Source organism: Dipodomys merriami, unplaced genomic scaffold (genome assembly GCF_024711535.1).
Source record: "Dipodomys merriami isolate MVZ:Mamm:240054 unplaced genomic scaffold, mDipMer1.0.p SCAF_11, whole genome shotgun sequence".
In the NCBI taxonomy this organism is placed as follows: domain Eukaryota; kingdom Metazoa; phylum Chordata; class Mammalia; order Rodentia; family Heteromyidae; genus Dipodomys; species Dipodomys merriami.
This window is the reverse complement of record NW_027202382.1, coordinates 17635595-17657060: the sequence shown is the minus strand read 5'-3', so window position 1 is coordinate 17657060 and position 21466 is coordinate 17635595. Positions and strand designations below refer to the sequence as shown.

Sequence of the window (21466 nt, the reverse complement as noted above, 5' to 3'; positions counted from 1 at the left end):
AAGCAGTTTATGAATACAAAGTATCCTGATCAATGTCACCAATTAAGTGAAGCCAGCCAGGGCTGGCTTCAAACTGTGATCCTCAGATCTCAGCCTCCTAAGTAGCTAGGATTATAGGCATGAGTCACTGGTGCCCAGCAAGTATATATATATATATATATATATAATTTATTTATTTTAAGATCAGAAAAGTAAAAGCTGAACCAAGTTGAAGGAATGGGTCCCTGTTCCTTGTTCATTTACATCTCATTAGCAATCATTATGATTCACTAGCATCTTGATGCTGTGTGTATTTGGGTATTCAGTTACTTTGTTCCCACAAAGCACTCAGGATGGGAGAGGTGGGGAATAGGCTCGAAGGGTGGTAAAAGGCAGGGTTCAGACTATAATCGCATCTTTCCTTTGCAAGGATGTTTTCAACTAGAGAAGGCAAAGTATTAACATTTGTTAAGTTGAGGTGGTGAAACGTAGTCAGGGGATTCTATGTTCTTCACTGAGTTTCCAGTGCTTCCTGTTAAACATGTCATGGTAGAAGGAAAGCTGTATCTGTTGTGGTACAGGTGCTGTGCCAGGACTTAGCCAGAAGGGTCAGGAAGTGAGGCCTAGAGAAATTAAGGATTATGACCCAAGGGAAGAGGGGAATCTTCTGGAGGCACTGCAGAGTGAGCTGGGTGAGGAGGGTGGGGGTACTGTCATGGCGCCAGGAGACAAGGGTGGGGTGGGGACACACTGCGCCTGGCCTGGCTCGCCCTCACCCTGCCAGGCCCATCCCAGATCTGTACATGGCAGGCTGCCGGCAGAGTTTCTAAGGATGGGAGCCTATTTTTAGAGAAGAGATTTATTTCTTTCCATTTCAACTGTTTACTTCTGTCCTGGGCTTGTGATTCTGCCGGTTTGTGTTACAAGAGAGAGCCATGGCCTGTGAACTAAACTTGGTCACTAGTAGGATGGCCAGGAGGGCCCCAGGGCCTTAAGGACCCAACCTGGGGCAAGGAGAAAGGATGGGATGGGGAGTCTGCTGAGCCACCTGAAGCCACAGGTCCTCCAACTGGCTCTGCTGCTGGTCTGCTTCATGTGCAACCTTGACTGAGTCCTTTCCCTTTTCTCAGCTCACGGCCTGCTGTTGCTTGGAGCTCACTAACATGGCCATGGTGATACTTATGGATGGGTATAAGAATTTGGTGGTGCTTGATAGCACCAGTGAACAGCCCAGGTCCAGAAGGGGACCCTGAGAAAAGGGTCTTCGCTCTGTACTTCTGATGTACATAGGGCAGGGAGGGGTGGGTGCTAAATGGTTCCCAGTGTCTTGTGGCTCTGGGAGTTAACAATGCTAGGTTTTTCCCTTCCATTATTTCTTCTCTCAATTCATAGTCTTGACACATGGGGCTGGGAAAGGCAGTGTTTGCCTAAGTGTAGCCCACCGCCTTACTAATAGGATGGAATTAACCACAGCCTGTGAGAGTTGATCTGTAGGAGTCCTTAGGAGGTTTTATGATACGATACTCCTAAAAATGCCAGAGCACCTCAGTGGGTAGGATTTTGAATTTTGCAGAACCTGCTATTTCTATTAATATTTTTGTGATGATCTTATGTCACTGATTCTCAACTACTGGCTTTAAAAATCAACTTTTAGGACTCAATTCCTTCAGAAGATCCTGAAAATATACGTATCACTTGTAGAAGAAGTTTCCGAAATATTCCACCATTTTCTCCATGCTTCATTAACAAACAATATTTATAGTTAAACTCTTGTATCAATGATTCTTAATTTCTCTTTTTAAAGGATTATTATATATGTTGAAAATAACCTAGCCACTTGAAAGGAAACTAAATTGGAAGGAAAAAAAATCAATTTGCTGATAATTGCCAGGGCTGCTGTATGAGACCAGAAGGAAGGGGGTGGGGAGGGGAAGGGGAGCTGCTCAGCAGGTGTTCAAACCCTAGATCTCAGCAGTGATCTGGAGGACAGGTGTCCAAAGCCCCCTCACTGCAGTGGTATTTAATTTCACAGATTCCTGGGCTGCCACAATCTATCCAAAAGGAATCCCAGAAGCATCCAGTTTGCCTCCTGGACAGGTTAATTCTTTTCTGATTACCTCACTATCCCCATCTCTAAAATGGGGCTAGGCACTGAACCCTCTCAGAAGACAGATAATCCATATGGGGTTTTACCCATTAAGTGTTAAGTAAGTATCTACGGAGCACTCAATATCCTGTCCACTCACCATTTCCACACAAGTCAGTGTGACCTGCCATCCTCAAGTTTCTTTGGCTGTTGCCTGCTTTCCCATCTGCCTAGCACAAAGGCGAGCTGAGCAGGGAGGTTGGCCCAGCTTCAGGATAGCATCCACTTAACTCCAGAGAGAAAGGGCAGAACCTCTGGAGAACCAGACAACAGAGGATACTTTTAGCCCCATGAAGCATTCCTTTCCCAAGGGAGTCCAGTGCAACCATCTCATGATAATAAGCTCCAGTTTTTCCAGAGTGAGAGATAGAAAGTTTCGGAAACTTTTTTTTCTTTTTAATGTGCAAAAGTTTGGAACCCTCTGCTGCCAATAGAGCTGCTTTCCAAGTCCTTGTACTCCACTTTGTCACATGACAATGAGGCTTAACAATTATATAACCTCCAAAAAACATCTCACGCTCTGGCACAATCACTGAATTCAGGTAATAAGACCAGTTAGGAATGGCCTGGGAAATCTTACTAAAGGAGTCATCCAAGGCCATCTGGGCCAGTGTTGCCAGTTTTACAGAGAGAAGACATGAGATTTGAAGAAGGAAAAGCCAATGCCTACATCTGGAGCACAGACAGGATGGGGACTCCAACACCTGAACCGTAGGCTTAAAAAAGGCATGATTTGGGACTGGGAAGGTAGCTCAGTGGTAGAGTGCTTGCCTTGCATGCATGAGGCCTTGGGTTTGATTCCTCAGCACCACATAAGCAGAAAAAGCCGGAAGTGACACAAGTGGTAGAACATTAGCCTTGAGCTGAAGAGCTGAAGGACAGTGCCCAGGCCCAGAGTTCAGGCTCCACGACTGACAAAAAAAAAAAAAAAAAGAAACACATGATTTTCATACAGCTCTCTGTGGAACTACTGACCAAGAAAGCATATCAGTGATTCCAAATCCTCTTCCTGAAGACTGTCAGAAAGCCTTAGCGCAGCCTGGCCCCTGGGACTATGACATGACTCCACCCTCTAGCTAGTTGTGGGACCTCAGACAAGTTATCTACCTCTCAGGGCCCCAGGGAAGGTTAAGTGAGTTATACTCCCAATTTGCTTAGAAGAGTGATTATACATAGTGCCACTTCTGCACTTGTGACACAGAAATAAAACACAGGTGGAGTGTGGCGAACTACAGGGGGGCAGAACCTGGGCACCTGGGTTCTGCTCTGGTTCTGTCTGTGTGGCTGATACATGTTTTGGTACCTCACTCTCCACCAACCCCCTACTGCTCCCCTCCTGGTCTGTATACCTTTGGGCACTCCCAGAGCTGGGATTTCAAAGGTGGGCCCAGGCCTCAGGTGAAACTGGAGCTAGATGTTGTGTTCTCAGAAAGAAGGGGGGCCCAGTCTGCCTTTCAAAACTCACTACAGTGTCTTGCCAATCTGGGAACAGAACTAATCTCAGTGAAGGAGCCAATTGTGTGGCTGGGACAGAAATGCCATTAGTCTCCATTATCTCCTTTTCTCTGTGGTTTCCCATTTCCCTTTTCTTTTCCTTGAACGGAGAGAGAAAGGGGTCTTTGAAAATGTCACTTTTGAAACCATAGTAGTTGAGCATCGCAGGTCTCAGATACCTCCTCCTGGATCCATATACTCAATGGCTTTTCCCCTGCCCATTTGCAACTTGACTCTTGCTGCCTGGTCACACGTGTAACTTGGCAAACAGGACAGAAATCTGAGCCTCTTATGCCCTGTCCCTCCCAGCAGGAAGGCCTCTTCCTGCCAGTCTCCTGAGTCCACACTGACCAGGTAAGAGGCACTTAGACCCTGGGCATTTTGCTCAGATGCAGATAACCTAATATTTGGAGTAAGAGTCCTTGGGAGCTCTTGGTCACTTTAGGGATAAAGTTAGAGCTCCCAGTCGGGGCCTCAGCTCAGACCTGAGGTGAGATGTCCTTATATCCTTGGCTGATCCTGGGTTTTGATCCTTGTCATCACTTTCCCTGTTTACAACCATGGCATTGTCTGACCTCATACACATCAGCCTAAGGAAACTCTAACAAGACAAAAAGCTGGGTGTCGTAGACCAGCTGGGAATGGGGTGGGGTTGGGTAGGGGGATATTCACTCCCTGCCTCATTCGTCACAGCAAGGCTGTGCAGTAAGGCTGGAAGGCTTGTAGAGCAAGGCAGGGTCCTTTCCCATCTTCAGGAAAAGCAGTTGCCCACCTCCAGCTGGGCTGGGCATGAGTCTCCCACAGTTGACCACTCACCTCTCACCTCTCACCCTGCAGGTTCCTCCCTCTGGGTGCCAGGGTCGCTCCCCAGACTATTAGGTCACACTGAGTCAGTGCTCCTCAAGGCCTCTGCAAGGCCACTGAGAAAAGCCCAAACTCTTGTGGGCCTGGCTGCCCTCATCCTGGTTTCTATCCCCCATCCCATTTCTATTCATATCTGCCTTCCCACAGAAATCACAGGAGACTCCTCATCCCAAGTTCCCTCCCACACAGAGACTGGTGCTGGATCCCTTCACTCTCCTATAGTTCTTTGTTTTTATTCTTGACTTAGAGAAGTTGAGGGCCCAGTTCCAACATCACCTGCTCTGTTGAGCCTCCCACCAGTCAGAAGTAATCCTCTCTCAGCACCCTGTCTGCTCTGTTTAGGACATGCTTTATTACACCCATGACCATGACCTGTATCTCAAGCTCCTGAGGGGCAGGATCCCTGCCAAGCTCTCCTGTTGGGGACCAGCACAGGCCCAGGACTTGGCAGGTAATTTTACCTCCCATCTACCAGGTTAACTGGAGGCAGCTGCATCCCCCATGTGCATCCTTTTAAAAGCTGTTTTTGTGACTCCATGTGACAATGATCTGGGATAGAATTGGAACAGAATAATTTTGCTGCAGCAGAGCGGAGGCTTTGTTCCTTGTCTCCCTTGCTAGTTTTCCCTGAAAAGCCATCAAATGCAGGAGACGAGAAGGCAGCAGGAGGAGGGACCCAACGCTCTGGCCACCCCGGCTGCCATCCAATCAACTTGAGCAGCCTCATCAGGGACTGTGTCTACATGGCTAGGCAAGAGACAGCTATGAATAGGAAGATAAGGACACCCTGCCAGAAGCTTCTGTTCCATGGGTCCTGAAACCTGGCACCTAAACACAGATTCTGAGCAATCTGGAAAGAAGCCAACGTGTCAGGTCTACAGATAAGCGCAGGTTGTAAGGACATGGAAGCTCAGCCTTGAAAGGGACCAAGCATTTCCATCATCTCATGGATGGAACACAGGGACCTAAGGAAGGACAACTAGCTTAGAGTCACATGAGTGTGAGGGACAAGGCCAGGCCTGGAAGTAGGACATTTAACCTCCAGTCCTATATTTCCCTGCTGATCTGTGTTCCCTGTACCATCACAGCAAGTATGTGTGTACTGGTGAGATGCTATAAAAGCTCTCTCTTCCTTGTTTACTTCCTTCACTGTTAAGCAAGAGTTGAACAATGACTGGTTAAAAGAAAAGGTATGAAACATTCCATCTTTAATTACAAACATACCAAGTGAAAATTCATTGAATGAAACTGCATTTATTATTTGACTTCTCTGTGCTAGGCATAGAAGGTACCTGGGATATAGTCATAGGATATGAGTGGCGTAGGATATATATGGCCTAGGAATTTCTCCCTTTGCCCTGCTCTCTGCTCCAGTGTGGCTTGTCCAACAACACATGACCAAAGAACCCTCTCTGCCTCTCAACTCTGGGGATCCTGACTGCAGAGGTAAATTCTAAACATCAAACTTCTTAGATATGCCAACTATGAGACTTGATGATAAAACATCAACCAAGTGATGTTTTTCAACAAAGGATTCTTCTTATCCTATTTTTCTCAGCAGAAACACAGGGCTTGCTGGAACAGTGAAGTGGCCTTTTGATGACACAGTTACATCACCAGCAAGGTAGAAGTACTAGGCAGGGCTAGACCAAGGTTCTCTAAAAGGCTGTGTATGCTTGCAACCAGGGACCCACATAGGATGCTATTTCTCCCAGAGCCAAGACACACAGGCCCAGAAACTAAGATTAGAAACATGAATGGCAGCCTTCACTATTACCCTCAGTGACCCACTAGCCACATTTCTACTTCCTGTTCCCTTGACATTATGCTTCGGTTGTGTAGCCATCTCAGTTCCAAAGGAGCAATGCTCTCTTTCACAGGAGTCACAATGACACCATGAAACAGGAGAAAGTTAACACTGCTACCTGGCCACTGGGTTCTTTGTGCCTCAGAATCAACAGACACAGAAGAGGGTTACAGAGCTGGCTGGGGTGACAGAGTCTGACTACCAGAGGGTAGCTGGACTACTATTCTACAGCAGAGGTAGAGAAACAATGTGGAAGATAAGAGGTCCTTTCTGATGACTAAGGTCAATAGAAAACTGCAGCAGTCCAACTCAGACAGGACTATTAATGCCCCAGACCCTTTAGGATGAAGGTGTGGGTCACTCCATCCAATAAAGAACCTCCAGAATCAGCTAAGACACTTGCTGAAGGCAAGGAAGTACAGAATGAATGAATGATGATATATAGCAGCTACTTCTACCTGACCAATGAGAGGAACTGTAATTGTCATGAATATTTCTTCCTTGTTTTATGGACACACTTATACATAACAAATATCTGTGGTTTTTCTTCTCTCTTATCTCCTCAAGTAATATAAGCTTGTGTTGGCTTTTTATCATAGGATTTAAGTTTGTTAATTTTCCATCACAGTGTTTAAGTTATATGATATCAAGAAATGGAGTAAACAGCACTCAAAGATTTCATCTCCTCTCCTGGGGAAGGGAGGGTAGGTTGTCCCTTGTGCACAGATTGGTTATATCTTGTTATGTCCCATTACTGTCTTTATTTGAAAATGGATGGCAGTTTGAAGAAATGCTCATGGGTGCCAGGCTGTCAAAGAGGTGGATTTGTGCTGGTTGATTATGAGTTGACTTGCCTGGGCCGCAGGTCCTCAGCCCTTTGGTCAAATGCTATTCTGGTTGTATCTGTGAGGGCGTTTCTGGATGAGATGAGCATTTGCATCTGTAGAATAAGTGAGGCAGATGGCCTCTCTGTTGTGGGTGGGCCCCTCCAATCTGTTGAAGGCCTAAATAGAACAGAAAAGCTGACCCTCCAAAGAGAGGGGGAAGGGGAGATTTCCTCCTGCCTGACATTGTTTCCTTCTGCCTTTGGGCTCACATTGGAACATTGGCTCTTTCTAGGTCTTCAGCCTACCAGTGTTTAGACTGGAGCAGTATCATTTATTCTGATGGTTTGTAGATCAAGATTTATCACCCTCCCAAATGTTTTGAGCCAACTGCTTATAATCTAACTCCCCCCGCCTGCCCCTGCCTTGCCACAATCCCTCCCCCCCCCCATTTTGCTGGAGAACCTCTGCCATGGTAATATCATTCCAATGTGGCTTCCATATAAGAAAACGGCAATGGTGGCTTCAGGAAGTATATACCTGCCCCTCCACCAGTGCTCCCCAGGCTACTCACATCAGGATCCAGCTCATCCAGCTCATTTTCCAGTGTCCTGAGCTCCTCTTCAGTGAGGGCTCCCAGAATCTCATCCTCATCCAGATCACGGTATTTCTCTAGCTCTCGTCTGTAGGACATGATGGAAGGACTTCTCTTTATCTTCTGAGTTTCAGTGCTGATCAGAAAGGGGAAAAAACCTTAGAAAGACCTTTCAAAAAATTAGGTCCCAGTGGCACTGTGGCTCAAGTGGTACAGCGCTCGCCTTGAGCTGAAGAACACCGGGACAGTGCCCAAGCCCAGAGTTCAAGCCCCACGACCGACAAAAAATAAATAAATAAATAAATAAAAATTAGGTCCTATGTTTTCCCTCATTTGCAATAATTAGTTTACATATAGGATAATCTTATCAGATGAGCTGAAAAGTTCAAAAGCTATGTACATATGTTCATATAAGATGATGCTAAGTGAAATGAACCCTAAGATATGGACACAAGAGTTCTGTCTTTATTATTGTTTTAAATGTACTATTTAATTTTTTGTGTTTCCTTTTTATGTTCTACCCACTATGGTATATCCCCTGTTGTCACTGTACTTGATTTTGACATCCTGCATCTTCTATATACATTTGTCTAATCTGGGGAGGGGAAGGGGAATAACAAAACACTGAAACAAGGACACAGGATGACCCATTGCAACAATGATACCCATAGGACAGCGCATTGGAAATAAACTTTACAACCTGGGGGTGGTGCAGGGGGAGGGGGGGGAGTGTGAAGGTTGGGGAGGGAAGGGATTGTGATACAACAACAAGGGAAGGGGTAACTATGAATGACAAGTAATGTACTCATTGTCTTACTCATGTAACTGTAACCCCTCTGTACAGCATCTTTACAATAAAATAACATTTTTTAAAAAAGAAAAAATAATCCTAAACAATGTGAAAGTCCTTAGGTCATGTGATTTAATGAATTTTTGATTGTAATGCACATGGCTATTCATTTGGAGAACATGGGTGATTATTATGAATGAATATTTGAGAACAATTTTATTCAAGTAGTTGAACCTCTCTCCTGGACATCCCTCCACCCAATGTCTCAGTGGGAATCATGACTGCTGAGAACCTTCCCCTCCCCCAACCGGGTCTACTTTTTCAGTGAGAAGGAGATGAAATAAAGGGGTACCAGAATGCCTACTGCATGGAGGGTGTCACCTACCACATCTCATTCAATCCAGACAGAAGGTAGACTTAAAGAAATAGCTAACTCGTACTAGCAAATGCCAAGCCACAAGCTAAGCACTTTATAAGGATTTTTCAAGTTTACCTATGCAGTAGGTCTTTATCATTATCCTCATTTTACAGATGAGGCTACTGGGCTTTGAGAAGTTAGGTGACTTACCCAATTCACACTGCTAGGAAGTGGCAGGTTAACAATTTGAACACAGGTATGTGGCCTTTTGAGTCTACACTGCTCTAGCTGATGTCTGTCAAAGATTCTATTGCCAGAAAGACATTGTCTAGCTTGAACTCCTTCATGCGAAAGGATAAAGGAAGCTAGTGATTTGCCCAAGGGTATCAAGGGAACAGGGTTCCACAGCTGCTACTTGTAGGCTGCTTTCTCTACTGTTCATCGTCCATGTCACCAGAAATACCCACACCCATGTGTAGACTCTGTCTGTGTCTGCTACTTCCCATGACCATCACATTTTGTTCCTGTATCTTGATATAGCCTACAAGTTGGGTCTTTTAATTAAAGCCATTTTATCAATGAAGAAACTGAGGTATGGCCTAGGGTTTCATATAACCCTACAGAAGCTCCCCATTATGCCACACAGCCTCTTACCTAACCTGAGGGTCATCATGGCCCAGTAGTGGCCACGCCTCTCTGTATGGCTGCTACCTTCATCCTGTTGTGGCTTCTCCATGGGCCACGCTGAGACCCCAGGGCTGTGCCTACAGCAGGAAGCTTCTTACTGAAGTGAATCTAATCCCAGTTTTCTACCTGCCTTTGGTATTGAATAAGTCCTGAGGAGGTTCCAGGTTTGGTTTGGTTTTTCTCCTGGTACTGGGATTGGTCCTCAAGGGCCTTGTACTTATTTGGATTATTTGCCTATGACTGGTGCTCCACCATTTGAGCCATGCCTCTAGCCAAGCTTTTTTTCTGGTTAATTGAAATACAGTCTTGTAGACATTTCTTCCTGGGCTAGCTTCAAACTGTGATACTTCAAGTCTAAGCCTCCTGAATAGCAAGGATTATAGGCATGAACCACTGGCACCTTTCTTTTGGAAACTGTGAGTTTGCTGAATGGCTATTATAAGCTCTGGGTGCGAATCTCTTCCCAACTATGCACCCATCTACATGAGCTGAGCCATCATCTGGACAAACAGGTGAAATAGAAGCTCTTTTCCCTAAACACTGCAAAAGGAAATGTAGTGCCACACTTCAAATCAGTGTGATAGGTGACTTGTGACTCCCCAAAACACATATAAGAAAGTCCTAACCCCCAGTAAGAATAGGATCTTCCTTGGAAATGCAGCCCTTACAGAATCATTGCAAATATAATTAAGTTTAGATGAGGTCGTCCTGGAGCACAATGATATTAATCCAATGATGATGATAATGCAGTATGACTGGTGTCCTTGTTAGAAAGGGGAAATTCGGACTTAGGCACGCACAGAGAACACTGGGACAAGGCAGACAGAAAGGGCAGGCAGAGAGCAGGGTGAAATTTCTATACACCAAAGATTGCCAGCTGGAGCTGGGAGAGAAGGCTAAAACTGATTCTCCCTCACAGTCCACAGAGGAAACCCATTCTGCTGACACTTTGATCCAGAACTGGCATTCCTATTCCAGAACATTCCTGTTGCTTCAGCCACTCAGTTTGTAGTACTTTGTTACAGCCACCCTGGCACACCTACAGAATTGGCATTCCCTCTGCACAGCAGGTTTGTTGTTTTTTTTTCTGAGACCCCTGTGCAAATGAACAAACAAACACACCAATACAAATCTCAGGTCTCAGCTGTGACATGATGATGGAATTTTTCATGGTAGAAAGAACAATGAAACCAATCGAAAACAAACTAAAACCAAAGTTCTCTCTCTCTCTCTCTCTCCCTCTCCCCCCTCTCTTTCTTGTCAGTCGTGGAGCTTGAACTTAGGGCCTGGGCACTGTTCCTGAGCAATTTTGCTCAAGGCTAGGACTCTACCACTATGAGCCACAGCACCACTTCTGATTTTCTGTGGTTAAAACGGATATTAGAGTCTCACAGACTTTCCTGCCTGGGCTGCTTTGAATTGTGATCTTCAGATCTCAGCCTCCTGAGTAGCTAGGATTACGGGCGTAAGTCAACAGCAGCTGGCTAAAAGCTCTCTTAAATAAACAGAAAGCAGAGGGCACATTTCATTCAATATAAGGTGAGGGGGTTGGCATTTGGGGAGAATTGGAGTAGGTGACAGATGCCTTGATAAGGATGACTTGCTTCTCAAATACAGAAACCAGTGCCATCCTTTCCTCTAAGGAAGGTCCTGCTTGGGCTGACGTATTCCTTTGACCAGACCCCAAGAATGCAATGTTCAGACCATAAATGGGCTGCCCCCCTTGACTCATTTCCATTTGCTTCCAAAGAAAGCACAAACAGCTGACAATGCTCTGGTATAGAGGAAAACACCTCCTGAAGGGCCTCAGAACCACCTAATTTGGCTTTTCCTAAGTGAGGCCAAGAAAGAGAGAGAGGAATAACAATCTTCATCTCAGGACCAAGACGCTTCCAGAACCAACTCCCACAGGCAATTCAGGGTGGCCTCAAATTAGTATCTCTACAAAAATACAAAGTTCTGGTCCTTGCTATGGTTTGGACATGGTTTTGCTTCCCAAAGATTTTTGTGCTGAAGGCTTGATCCTCAGAGTGGCAGTGTTAAAGTGGTAGAACCCTTAAGAGGTGGAGCCTAATGGGAGGTAATTAGGTTGATGGCAGAACTTCCCACTGGAGGGATAAATTCTAGAGGAATTAGTTCTCACCAGAGGAAGCTGTTAGAACAAGGGAAAGACTGGCTCTTTTCTGTTCTCTGGTACCTCATTTTATTGTATGATTTTCTAACTTTAGTACATGATACATCACCATATTGAGATATAGCCAGGAGGACCCTTACCAGAGGTTGACTAGAGGTAGCTCATTGATCATCGATTTTTCAGTCTCCAAATTATGAGATAAATAAACCCCCTTACTTTATAAAATATCCAGTCTCCATAGACTGAGACTGTGTTCAAACAGGTTTTAGGGTGGACCAAATTCCACAAGACATTGGACCACGGGACTTCTCAAAAGTTTCATTTTGCTACTATACAAGGGTTGTCTCCAAGAGGAGACAAGAAGAATTTACCCAATTCTTCTGACATGACACCATGTCTCTAAGAAACTTCTCCCCAAATTGTTATCTATGGAACGAAGTTTGGAAAACATAGCCTTGGGAGTCACCTCTGGGTCACATCACGGAGCCACCAAGAAGGAATTTTCAGGGACAGGACAGAGCTCCAGGACAGAGCTCCAGCTTTGAGACCCTGGGAGCTTCCCGTCCAGACTGTCTCCCAGCTGCTTCTTCCCTACATGATCCTTATGGAAAGAATCATAGATTGACACTGGAGGATAGATGATCCAGGGCAAGAAAATGGCAGGGTGGGGTGGGGGAATCCATATTAAAGCCAGCTTGGGCAGAAGGAGCTGGGAAAGGGCAAGGAGAGAGAAATTGGAGGAAACTCTGGAGCCCACTGCAGGAGAGGCAGGAAACAGGCCACCCCCAGGTGATACCACCCTAAAGGATGCAATCATCAAATTTCTTGCAGAAATCTCCTCTTATCACACCCAGGAAAGTTAATATACCACTTATGTCCCCAAGGTGCTTGCTGTTGAATTCCAGTTCTCTATTTCACATGATTTAAAGTGTTCTAACACCAAGTGTCTTGTGAATATTACAGAATGATAAAGCAATGCATTAAATCAGTTGAGAAGAACTGAGAACTCATAAGGTAAACTATGAAGCTGTCAGCTTCAAGCCACACTCATCTAGTTGGCTCACAGGGATGGTTTCTTTAAAGCAGGATTCTCCTCCTATGGATGAAAGCCACAAGTTAAGAGAGCCCCATTGCAAGGTTGGTCTGAAAATATGGCTTGGAACAGATTGCTGGGAATGGGGCACAGGCCTGAAATTCCCAGGACTTTGGTTGGTGACTTCATTATGACAATAACACCCTGTTCATTCACCCTCCATTCCTTCCATTCTCGGGCCTCTGTGTGCTCACCTGTAAAATGATAGAATAAAATTACATGGGTGGTTTTTGAACTGTGCCCAGAGATCACTCAGAAAGCACTTCTTCATCTTACTTGATGTATTTATTTGGGATTCCATAAATGAGTTTCTTTGAAGAAAGAATTCTGCAGCTCAAAGAAAAAGTTGAAAACCACTAACTTGCTTTTTTGCCTGCAATAGTCAGAGACTGAGCAATCACCCACAGGATGTTATGAGACAAAAGCAGGTAAGAGCAGAGCCTAGGACTGGGCACAGTTCATTTTGGCTCAACTAGTCTCAGCCACTATAGACTGCTGCTCGTACTGAAACCCCCATCTCTTCTCACTGACTCCCATGATCATCAGATTGTTAAATTCCCTCAGTGCATACCTATGTTGTATTTGCCTTCATGTCCTCAGGTGTAGCCCTGTGCTGGGTCCAGAGGTAGCATGTGAGAACAGGGAATGAGCATGCTGGGTCCTGGCTGAGCATCCTTGAACTTTGGGCAAGTCCCTTCTCTTCTCAGATCCTCTGTTTACTATCTCTGACATGGAAAATTGGACTGGGTTGGGGGGAACTGAGAATCCCAAAAAAGAGGGAGAGGCAGGACGGGTGGGTGAAGATACAGGGGCTCCCCAGCATGGCCCTCCTAAAGCAGAACAGCTCTTGGTCCTGAACAGGGTCAGTAGCTTCATTTTTTTAACCAGTCCTGGGGCTTGAATTCAGGGTTTGGGTGCTGTCCCTGAGGTTTTCTTCCTCAAGGTTAGCACTCTACCACTTAAGCCACAGCTCTACTTCTAGCTTTTTGGTAATTTATTGGAGGTATGAGTCTTAATGGGCTTTCCTGCCTGTGCTGGCTTTTGAACCATGATCCTTAGATCTCAACCTCCTGAGTAGCTAGAATTATAGGCATTAATTCTCTCCCTCTCCCTCCCCACCCTGTGTGTGTGTGTGTGTGTGTGTGTGTGTGTGTGTGTGTGTGTGTGTGTGTGTGTGTTGGGCTGGTCCTGGGGCTTGAACTCAGGGCCTGAGCACTATCCCTCAGCTTTTTTGCTCAAGGCTAACACTTTACCATTTGAACCACAGCTCCACTTCCAGCTTTTTTGGTTGTTAAGTGGAGATAAGAGTCTGACGGACTTTCCTGCTTGGGATGGCTCTGAGCTATGTTCCTCAGATCTTAGTCTCCCAAGTAGCTAGGATTACAGGTATGAGGCACCGGGGCCCATTTTGTTTTTTTTGTGTGTTTTCTTTCCTTAATTAAATTTAAAACATATGAACTTAAAGTCTTCCAAATCTGGTGTCTGTGCTACACTTATAACCCATCTGGCCACCCTGCTTTTCCACAACAGAAGCTATAAGCTTCTGCTAAATATAAAAACACAGAATTGACAAGCTATGCCAGGAAGTAAATCTTGGCAAGGTGAAAGAAAAGATTGGTAGATTAAGGCTGAGGCAACCCATCAGGGAATGGGCAGGAGGAAGGTCTGAACTAGGGCTCTAGGAGTATGAAATTCTCTTTTACATCTTTCATGGGGGTGAGTCCAGCCATTCTGCTAATGGCTTCTCCAGCATCCATCACCAAGTAAGGGACATCATCTTGATTTATGACTGCATTTCCCTGAGTTCAGGAAGAACTGAATCACAAATTCAAAGGAATATTTCCCAGTTATGCCATTTCCTTTATTTCAGCCAGGGAACATCTTAAAGATGGGCAAAGAAAAGTTGGCTTACAAAACTAATCCTTTATATGTTGTCTTCTCTTTGGGAAGACAATTTGGCTACAGAGATTTTTTTTTTTATGAATCCTGTATCCCAGGATAGTGCTGTCTATTTCCCTCTCCTGAACTCTCTCTTCCTTTAGCTTCAGAGACACAAGAGACCTGTAACTCCCTGGCCACTGAACAGGGGTGCTTCTCAGGCAGCTATTCTTTATATCACATGTTATCACTCCACTCTCAGCTGATTGGACAGAGTGGGTACCTGGCTCCAGAACAACCAGCCAATTGATTGGCTGCAATGGCATCTGAAGTAGCTTAAGACAAAAGAGTAAAGAGAAGAAGGAAGAGGGAGAAGATGGGGGTGTGGTTGGGAATGGGATTAGCCAAATGAATTAGACAAATGAATTCCTTCTTGTGACCACCATAACAAAATGCCATGAACTGAGTGTTAGAAACAACAGAAATGTGCAGCTGCTCCATTCTGAGGTCTGGAAACCCCAAAGCAAGATGGGATGGGCTCTGATGGCAAATCTGCTCCAGGCCTCGCTCCTGGTTCTGGTAGATTCAGGTGTACTTTGGCTTAGAGTTGACTTGTTCTCTGTGTCAGACACATATGTAATCTCCCCCATATATGTGGCTGAGTTCGAATTTTCCCCTTCAAAAAAAGAGACAGGAATCATATTGAATTAAGGATTTCTTAATGATATTACATTAACTTGATCATCTGCAGAGATTTGCCAGATAAGGTCATATTCACAGCTGCAAATTCAGGGGGTGGGGTGGAGTTTACACGACTCAACCCTGAAAAGGACTGATGTGGACCATATGAAGAGAATGAGGCTTGTAGTAAGGGGAGCTACAGGTAGGGGGAAGAGAGAAGCTGGGTGACCATGAAGAGCAGGTGGAAGCTGAGACTATACAGAAAGTCCTATAGCAAGAATCCTAGTGAGAAGGACACTTCCTGCATCCTCAGTCGCCAAGGAAGAAGACTGGGGTCCCAGATGTCTCCAGCTGAATTCCCATGAGCTCTCTGGCCCTGTGATCCACACACAGTGCACCCTAGAATGGGCCCTTGCTTATCTAGGCCAACTAACAAGAGGCACCTTGAAGGGAATGGGCTCTTGCTTCTTGAAACCAAATAACAAGAGCCCCAAATCTTGGCTTCTCTCCTTCTTCACTGGCCCCTCCTATCGAGTTTCCTAGCAGGGATCCTGCTCCTCTGTGCTCTTCCTTTCTTCCCACCCTCAGTGTTCTCAGATGCTTCTCATCTTCTTATGCAACCATCCATCCTTGGAATGCCTTCTTCCTACTCCAAGTGAAGCTGTGCACCTATTAAACGTCAACTTTCAACATGTCCCCGCCTGACCCTGGCAACCACCATTTTCCTGTCTCATAGGAGTGAATCCTTACACTTGGGATCTTTCTGTGACTGAAAAAATACTGTGTCTTAAAGATCTTTTGTTGTTTGTTATGTTGGGGCTGGCACTGGGCTCGAACCCAAGACCTTGCATACTCTTGCCTGGTTGGAGCTCTATCCCTTAAGCCACACTTGAATCTGACTGGCTTTTTGGTAGTTAATTGGAGATGAGTCTCACAGACTTTTCTGCCTTGGGTGGCTTTGAATCTCAATCCCTTCAGAATAGCTAGCCTCCAGAGTAGCTAGCCTCTGGAGTAGCTAGGATTATAGGTGTAAGCCACCAGCATCTGGCACTTTAACATCCCTTTATCTGCCCCGTTCTCCATTCTCATGGCACTTACTCTTTATTAACTATGTTATTAACAGTCCTTGGCTTGTCCCTGTGCCTCAGTTCTTCTTTCGTCTAAAGATGGAGGTGAAAATCATTTTCATGCAGCTTCCAACCAGCAACAGCCTTATTATAACAGAGACCAAATTCCTCCTAGAGTTTGACACCATTTAAGATCTGGTGGCCCCTAGGCCATCTCCATTTCTAATCACATCACAGCACACCCTTTCTTCTGGTTGTCCAGATCTCCCCCCCCCACCCCCCCACCCCCATTGGTACGTAATCTTGAGATTTCAGTCCTAGGCTATGCTGATCCTTAGCCTGGACCATTCTCTGCCTACTTCCATGCCCTCCAGTCTTAGAAAGCCTCACAGCTCAGTTCTTCCACATCTGCTCCTGAGGTTTCTGATTATGCTTCCAGGTGGAGCTGGTGAGGGCCACCTGCCATTATATCTGATACCACCACATCTCAGTGCCCAGCTCTGGCCTGGCTCAGAGGAAGGGTGAATTTACTGAAGAGTTGAGCTGAATTGTCAGTTGGGGACATAGATCCCTGGGAGCAGAGAAGACAAGCAAACCCTACTCAGGTCAGCAGACAGCAAGGGGAGGAAATGTGCCAGCACTAAGGTGGGTGAGGAAGGGGGTAGACAAGTAGCCAATGCAAGTTTGAGAGGAGCTTAACTTCCTCGGTGTTTAGAGAAAGGTCACAAAGTACGACACAATGGTTATGCCAATAGTCATTCCTCTGATGTGCAGAGACCTTCACAGATTATCAAAACAACATGAGACCTACAGTTTCATGTCCTTGGGCATACTGGCACCTGTGATGGGGTCCAGACAGAAGACAGGAGAGGAAGAAAGTGGACAGAAAGGAACTAAGCTCTCCTAGCCATGAAGGTTCAAATCTCAGGCCATCTTCTAAAATCCTGCAGGAGGTGGCAGAGCTGGGCCCAAAAAAACCAATTAATAGGATCCTTTGTTCAAGAAGCAGGAAAAAAAGATGGAAGGTACCAAAATGTAAAGATTTTCCTTTCTCTCATTGTCTCTCTTAATCTGCTTATTGTTTGGTGTCTCAATGCACCAAGTCAACTTTTGTGCATTGTGACATCATGGGCTGCCAGTTTCTCTCTCTCCTGCTAGACATAGGATAGAGGCTTCCAGCAAGGTGTGGATCTTCTGGGCATTTCCCCTTCTTGATGGCCACTGTTCTGACACAGGCTTTCATTCCCTGTTCCTAGTGTCCTGGGCTAGAGCTTGCAATACAAAGGGATTGTCATCTATAGGCCAAGCCTCTGGGGACCTGACTCAGAGGAATATGAGTAACAGAGGCAAGCCCTGGAGCATTTCCAGCTGAAGATATCAGAGAAATAGGTACAGAGCACCTTTATGGTAGCTGGGCAGGAGTAAGAGAGAAGGGAGGACTTTGGTGGAGGCCTGGGGTTAGGGGAGTTGGAAACCAAGAACCCATCCCTAGAAGCAGAGAGGCAAGACATGGCACATCCTGTGGATTGAGCTTCTAAATCTGGGGACTGCAGACTGTTCACTGGGATTGTATATAACTATACAGTCAAAGATGAGCTCACTAGGAATTCCAAGGCAGCAATGGTAAGGCAACCAACCAAGCACAGGGTCAGCAGGGTTTGGATAGCAGGATTCTGTGCACCTGTGAGGGAGTGGAAGATGTTCCCAACTCTATGCCCAGGGCCACCCATCCTGAAGGCTCCAGAGTCACTCTTGTCCTTCTCATACCCGCGATGGTCCTTTTCCTTCCTGTGCCTTCCAACTCATTGCAATGAATCTCTAGTCTCTGGGAGCAGGAGTAAGCTGAGGCACTATGTAATAGCAGGGACAGCCTAGGGAGTCCAGGCTGGTTATGAGTCCTGACTACAGTTAAAGATTGGCTGTGTGACCTTGAGTTACACTGTATGACCTTGAGCTGCACTTCTGTGGATCTCAGGTTCCATGACCGGATTTATTAGGTGATCATTTACTGATCATTCATTATGTGCAAGGCAATTTAGGCCTTTGTGGGAGACACAGAGATGTAAAGGGAGACCCCAGGATTCAGGAATCTTATAAGGAAGTTGGGAAGATAAGAAAGATATTCTTGGATGGTGTTATGTGTGTCATTTCTTCATTCACCACCCTGCATCTAAGTCAGCCTGTTACAGATGAGAGCCCTCCTAGACCAGGGCTCCTATAGACCTGGGTGGGCTCTGCCCTGGCTCTAATAGCCTCAAGGCCTGCAGCAGTGATTACTTCTGGGATTCCTGGGTCCTCTGCCATGACACTCAAATGTGTTCTAGGGAGGTGACCTGAGACATGGTGACATACTTCACATCACTGGCTTCTTTTGCCTTCCTTCTGCCCCTCACGGTCTCAGACCCAATGAACCAAATCTACAGGCTGTGGAGTGATAGATGTGGCTGAGCAGCCTCAGAAGAGGTAGGACTCTGCAGTGATGAACCATCCAGCATAAATCAGCAGAGGGAGATCTCAGCAGGATTAGTAAAAGTATAATGGCCAGACGAGGGCCGTGACCCCTCAGCTTTGTGCTGGAATCCTTCTCTTAATATTTTTTTGGAGACACTATTTTTTTCTTCTTAAATAGGTTAGATTATATACATTCCATCCAGCATGAGTCTTAAATGAACTATTACCATCTATAAAGCTATGTTAACACTCAGATGAAGAGAGAGGTCATTTTCAGTTCTCCTTAAGGCTATCATATCCTTTTCCAGTTAAGCAACTTCAAAGGTAACTACTACTCTGATCACACCCACAGATAAACTGAGCACAGTCTGAGGCATGGCTTCTTTCACTCAACATTTTATCAGTGAAACTCATTCATGCTGTTGACTGTAACAAGTTTCTTCTTTTTTTGACTATTGCACAGTATTCTACAGATATTCTATAATTGACTTATTTATCATTAATGGGCATTTAGGTCATTCCCAGTATCTAGAAATTACAATCAGTGTTATGAATATGGGATATGGTAGAAATATTCATGTACTTAAAAAAAACAATATGTACCCCAAAGTAGAATTTACTAGGTAGTCATACAAGAACTTTCAGTAGATAGTGCCAAATAGTTTTTAAAATAATAGTCCAATTTTATATCACCTGCAAGGTGTGAGCATCCTAGTTGTTCCACATTCTTACCAACACTTGGTGGGGTCAGTACTTTTCCATTAGCCATTCTGATGGCATCTCATTGTGCACTTCCCTGTGACTGCCCTTGATCACACAGATCATCTCTTCAGCAAAATGGGCCTTCTCTTGAGTGGTGCAAAAGGCATCAGAGAAGGTATGCAAGAAACCATAAATAAAACAGGGGAGAGCTCAGGAGGAATATGGTTATAGCCCTCCAATGGGTTGACTGGGGATGAGGAAGAATATGGTGGGTTTTATCCACAGGGATTACTGAGATCACTGACATAAAGATTTCTAATCAACATTAGGAGCTTTTTAACAATAATGATACCCAAGGAGGCATTGGGCTGAATCAAGAGGTAGGAAGCACCTGTCATTACAGACAGACTTGTGAATGGCGATGATGGATCCCTATGTGAAGCCTTCAGAGAGAGTTGAATTTTCTCTGGGTATTAGGGGAGTTGATGAGCTTTAAGGCCCATTAAGGCCTGGTTCTATTATAGAAGATGTATATGGAGTGATGAAGGTAGGAGGCTCAGCTATGGCTAAAAGACATGCATTCTGCCTGTCTGCTTTTATTTTCCCTGCCTGAGCTCATTCTCTTAGTCACATAGGAAAGCACCTTCTAAAAAAGCACGGTGGGATAGCTAAACATAGTGTTTCACTGTCACTTTCTGCAGCTGATGTGAGTCCCAACACTGAGTGTTGAAGGTCCACACTGCCAGGCAAAACTGTCAAGCAGTTTAAATTAGAAAAGGTCGTGTGTGGGCATGCACGTGTGACTCCACTTTGCATCCCTTGGGATGGGGGGGTGTCACCACCATGTCTGAGTCACCACATGAATCATTGTAAGCAGCAGGGTTCCAGAAAAGAGGTCCCACAGCACCTCTCTGTCCCAGCTGCCTGTCCACCAACCTCAACCATGCTTCAAACACAATGGCGCTCCTCCCCCTACCTCTCCACAGCTCCCTGAGTTCAGGCTACCTTCACTCTCACTAGGATACACATCTATTTCATCTTCCTCCATACCAGTTCCAGATGGTTCCAAGAAAGCAGACATCATAATACAAACAGGAAAGGCATCAGAATTCTGTGGGAAATATTGCATTGCCTTATGCCCCTCCCCTTGTGGGCAACCAGCCCTATTCTAGAGGCTATGCAAAGCCCTGTATCTCTCAGGTGCTGTCAGAAGGAATAAATGAATGAATGACTAACATTACTATTGGATTTGATAGCCATAAGTCAAAAGCATTGGTAGAATGAAAGTAACATGCAGCACTGGGTACTAGTGGTTCATGCCTGTAATCCTAGGTACTGAAGAGGCTGAGATTTAAGGATGTGGTTCAACCTGAAAACCAGAAGTAGAGCCGTGGCTCTACTTGAGCAAAAGAGCTCAGGGACAGCGCCCAGGCCCTGAATTCAAGCCCCACAACCAACCAAAAAAACAAAACAGAAAAAGCTGCAGAGTGCTCCCTTCTCACACTGTTAGACAAACAGGAACTTTACCCTCTTGCCTCACAGCAGGTAGATGAAGCATGTTTTGTATTTTCTGAAAAACCAATATGAAAATGACAAATGGGGAAAAAATAGAACAAAAGAGTAATTTGCTTAATATACAACAAGTTCTTACAATAACAATATCAAAAATAGAACTGTGCATAAAAATACAGGAAGGGATTGCAACAATGAGATGTACAAGTCGTTATGTGGAAAAATGAAATTTACAACTTGGTGGGGGGCGGGGAGGATTGCGTGGGGGGGGGGCGGGGGGAGGATGGGAAGGGATGGGAAGGGGAAACAAAGGAGGAGGCTACAATGCTTGATAAGAAATGTACTCATGGGGTTGGGAAGGTGGCTCAGTGGTAGAGCACTTGCCTTGCATGCCTGAGGCCCTG

The 21466-nt window shown here is 45.3% G+C and overlaps 1 protein-coding gene across 3 annotated transcripts in view; it reads right to left on the bottom strand.

The window, feature by feature from the left end:
• Nucleotides 1-21466, bottom strand: part of Tmod1 (tropomodulin 1) — a 75082-nt gene that overhangs the window by 44878 nt on the left and 8738 nt on the right. For all 3 annotated transcript variants that reach the window (XM_070010305.1, XM_070010315.1, XM_070010294.1), the window contains exon 2: nucleotides 7689-7845. In XM_070010305.1, coding sequence (XP_069866406.1) covers nucleotides 7689-7808 — 120 coding nt within the window. In that variant the 5' untranslated portion in view covers nucleotides 7809-7845. The remainder of the gene's footprint in view (nucleotides 1-7688; nucleotides 7846-21466) is intronic.